General features: G+C 32.1%; 1 protein-coding gene across 1 annotated transcript in view; it reads left to right on the forward strand.

The window, feature by feature from the left end:
• The window catches only part of LOC104915585 (transmembrane channel-like protein 1), a gene marked incomplete at its 5' end in the record, with an annotated part of 22,548 nt that overhangs the window by 13,404 nt on the left and 6,026 nt on the right, over positions 1-3,118 (forward strand). The window contains 2 exons of the mRNA XM_031557507.1: positions 2,378-2,557; positions 2,735-2,887. Coding sequence (XP_031413367.1) covers positions 2,378-2,557; positions 2,735-2,887 — 333 coding nt within the window. The remainder of the gene's footprint in view (positions 1-2,377; positions 2,558-2,734; positions 2,888-3,118) is intronic.

Below are 3,118 nucleotides of genomic sequence, written 5' to 3' on the forward strand. Positions count from 1 at the left end.
ATTTTGAAAGCTTGCATGTTTGGCTGTAATCATTTCATTTCCCACTTCTTAGGTTTACAAGTTTCAGTGCATTGTTTCACCTCTTATCTTAATGTCTTTCTCCCAGAACTAGAAATGTTTTTGAGATGGGGAGCATAGGCAAGGCATGGGAAAATGCAGATAAAAAGAAATGAGAAATAATATTCTTACTTCTTATAAATAAGAAGAAAGGCAGAACATAATAAAAATATACAAAATATTGAATGAGAAATAAAACCAGTGATTTGTGTCCTGCCTTTCCAACAGTGCAGCAACAAGGAAACTTCTTAATTTTCAATTAAGTTAACAAGTACTATATTTAAAACTACTTGAAGACCATACATTTTCTTCTATCACCCAAAATCAAGGAAGTAGGGGGTAACAAATGAATCAAGTAGGAACAAGGTTCAAAAAAAATCAAAAGAAAAGGAATGCATGGGTGATGGATGCCCATACTGTGAATATTGAAATTTATGTTTGTCTGAAGGAAGACTGTTCTAACATAAGACAGATTGTCTGGGAGCTACTAAAGATAAAAAAAGCAAACCTGACTAAAGCAATACTTTAAGTGAAAATAGTTGGAGTCTGGGACTCATAGACATTTTTCTTGTTCTTCCTCATTCACAACTGGGCTAGTCCCACGGTCTAGGCTAGGTCAAGTGTGACCAAGTGCATCTCTTCATATGCTTACATTTCCACTGTCCAGCAAGAGGAATCTGATTTAAAATTAACAGCATTACAAGAGGACGTAATGTGTCTAATAATAACTTAGATACTCAGCCAGTTATGATGATTTTGTGTCTTAATAATTCATGATTTGGAGCGTTGGATGTAGTTGTCTCCAGCAGCTTTGCCGTTTCCAGCCATACTGTTTATGAAGTCTTTTGCTTAATGATGATTGAGAGTGTATGTATTAGAAACAGATACTTCATGAAATTTTAGTTTTAAAAACATAAATAAAATAAACGCCACCATCCCAAACCAAGTATCAGAAATAGCACTAAATACACATGAAAGAGTAGATTACTGTAATAAAAAAATCTACTCCTCCTGTGGTGCCACAAGAAGTGTGCGGAGTATGCTACCGATTTCCTATGAATATGAAATAGAAATATAAAAATCCAGAAATTAGCTCTTGAACATTAAAAACCAACAAAAACAGAAAGGAAATATAGCAAATCATTTACTTATTTTAATTAAGAATCTCAGTTCAGCAGATTAGAATTTGTAAGAGTGTGAATGTACAAAAAGACAGTGAATTCATTTGTTAAATAGTGCTTTTCTGTTGCCATATTATTTATCAGAACAAAAACCAATCTTATCTCTCTTGATATCAGGAAAGTAAGAACAAACTAAAAATTACAATTGTTCTAGAAAAATAGATTCCAGGATATTTAAGAGATGTTATTTTCAGAGCAACTGGAAGACATTTAAGTATTTAAGTTTGTTTTTGTGACTAAATAAATTTCTTTTTACTCACATCCTTTAATATGAGTCATCTATCCTGAGAATCTTTGTGTTTTCCACAGAGGTTTGTGATTGAACTTGAGATAATGTTTTCAGTTACTTGATTGTTTATAGTCCCTTAAGGAAGAAATTTTGGTAAGGAAATGTTATTTGAAATTGAAATTTAAAAATGAACTTTTAAACTTCTTCAATTTTCATTTTTGACTGAAACAGTTAATTAAATTTTGTGTTATTTCACCAAAAGACTCAAGCACATTTGCAGTACATTTTATCAATCACTTCAGAATGTTAGATCCTTGGAATGCCTTCCTTGTCAGTAGAATACACAATCTTTGCTGAATTTCAAACTTTTATGAAAGCTTATTTTTCTCAGTTTGCTTTCAGTGAACTTGTTCAATATATGATGATGAATTAACCTTGTTAGAGGCATAAAAAAATATATGCAGAAAGCATCAGGACTAATTTGTGTTTGCTTATTCAGTGAGGATATGGGTGATGTTTCAGACATTTAATTTAACATTGTATTTTTAGAGAAATGTTTCACATAACTAATATTTTTTGCTAAATTCTCTGATAGAATTTTGCTTAAAATGTAGATGGTAGCTAAAAATCTAGGATTTGATTTTTTTCTGAGATTGAAGAAAAATATAAAATTTAAAAGAAAGCCTCCATATATCTGTCTATAGTAGATCATAAGTAAGTTTTCACTTTGTTCTTTGCAAAAGCATCTTGTAACTCTCAGTGTGTATTCTGCTCTTCACTCATTTCAACTATATACCAAATAAAAAGTAGCACTGAAAATACACTCACCACTACAATTAATAATAATAAAAGATCCTGCCTCTAACATTTCACTGTAAACTTTTTCTCTTTTCTTCTCCCACCTCCCTAGGTAAACATGGTCATGTCACTTTTGGGAATGTTCTGTCCAACCTTATTTGATGTAATCAGTTCTCTGGAAAACTACCATCCTCGAATAGCTCTAAGATGGCAGCTTGGACGAATATTTGCTCTTTTTCTTGGCAATCTCTACACTTTCATTATTGCCCTAATGGATGAAATCAATCTCAAGGCAAGCTATTTAGTTCTCTTCACTATTTTTAATATACACCAGGTCAAAGATATCTATTCATGACTGTGTCACGGATGTATCAGTGAAAGATAAGGGAGTCTTGAATTAGAAAGGATTAAAAGTTGGTAGTATAACCTCATAATTCTTTTTTTTTCCCTTATTAATTTAAATATTTAGTTGGAAGAAGAAAAAATAGTCAAGTATAACATGACAATATGGGAAGCCAGTCTGTACAATGGCACTATTTCAGAAAATTCAACTGCTCCTCCAATACAGGTGGACCCTGCAGATGTTCCCAGAGGACCATGTTGGGAAACAATGGTAGGCCAGGTAATGTAACTTATCTGAGTTCATATTTGAAAATAAAACATAATCTGTTACAAGAAATCATATCAAACTTCTATTTATTCCTGTTGACAAGTTAAATTAAGTTGCGAAAACATGAGGAAATGAAGATGTAAGACTTTATTTTTTTTCCCAGCTGCAAAGCTCAGAAGCAGCTATTTTAATTTATTTGAATTTTATCTGGCAGGGAGATTCCTCTGAATAGTTAATAGCACA

Source organism: Meleagris gallopavo (assembly GCF_000146605.3).
Source record: "Meleagris gallopavo isolate NT-WF06-2002-E0010 breed Aviagen turkey brand Nicholas breeding stock chromosome Z unlocalized genomic scaffold, Turkey_5.1 Chr41_random_7180001957288, whole genome shotgun sequence".
In the NCBI taxonomy this organism is placed as follows: domain Eukaryota; kingdom Metazoa; phylum Chordata; class Aves; order Galliformes; family Phasianidae; genus Meleagris; species Meleagris gallopavo.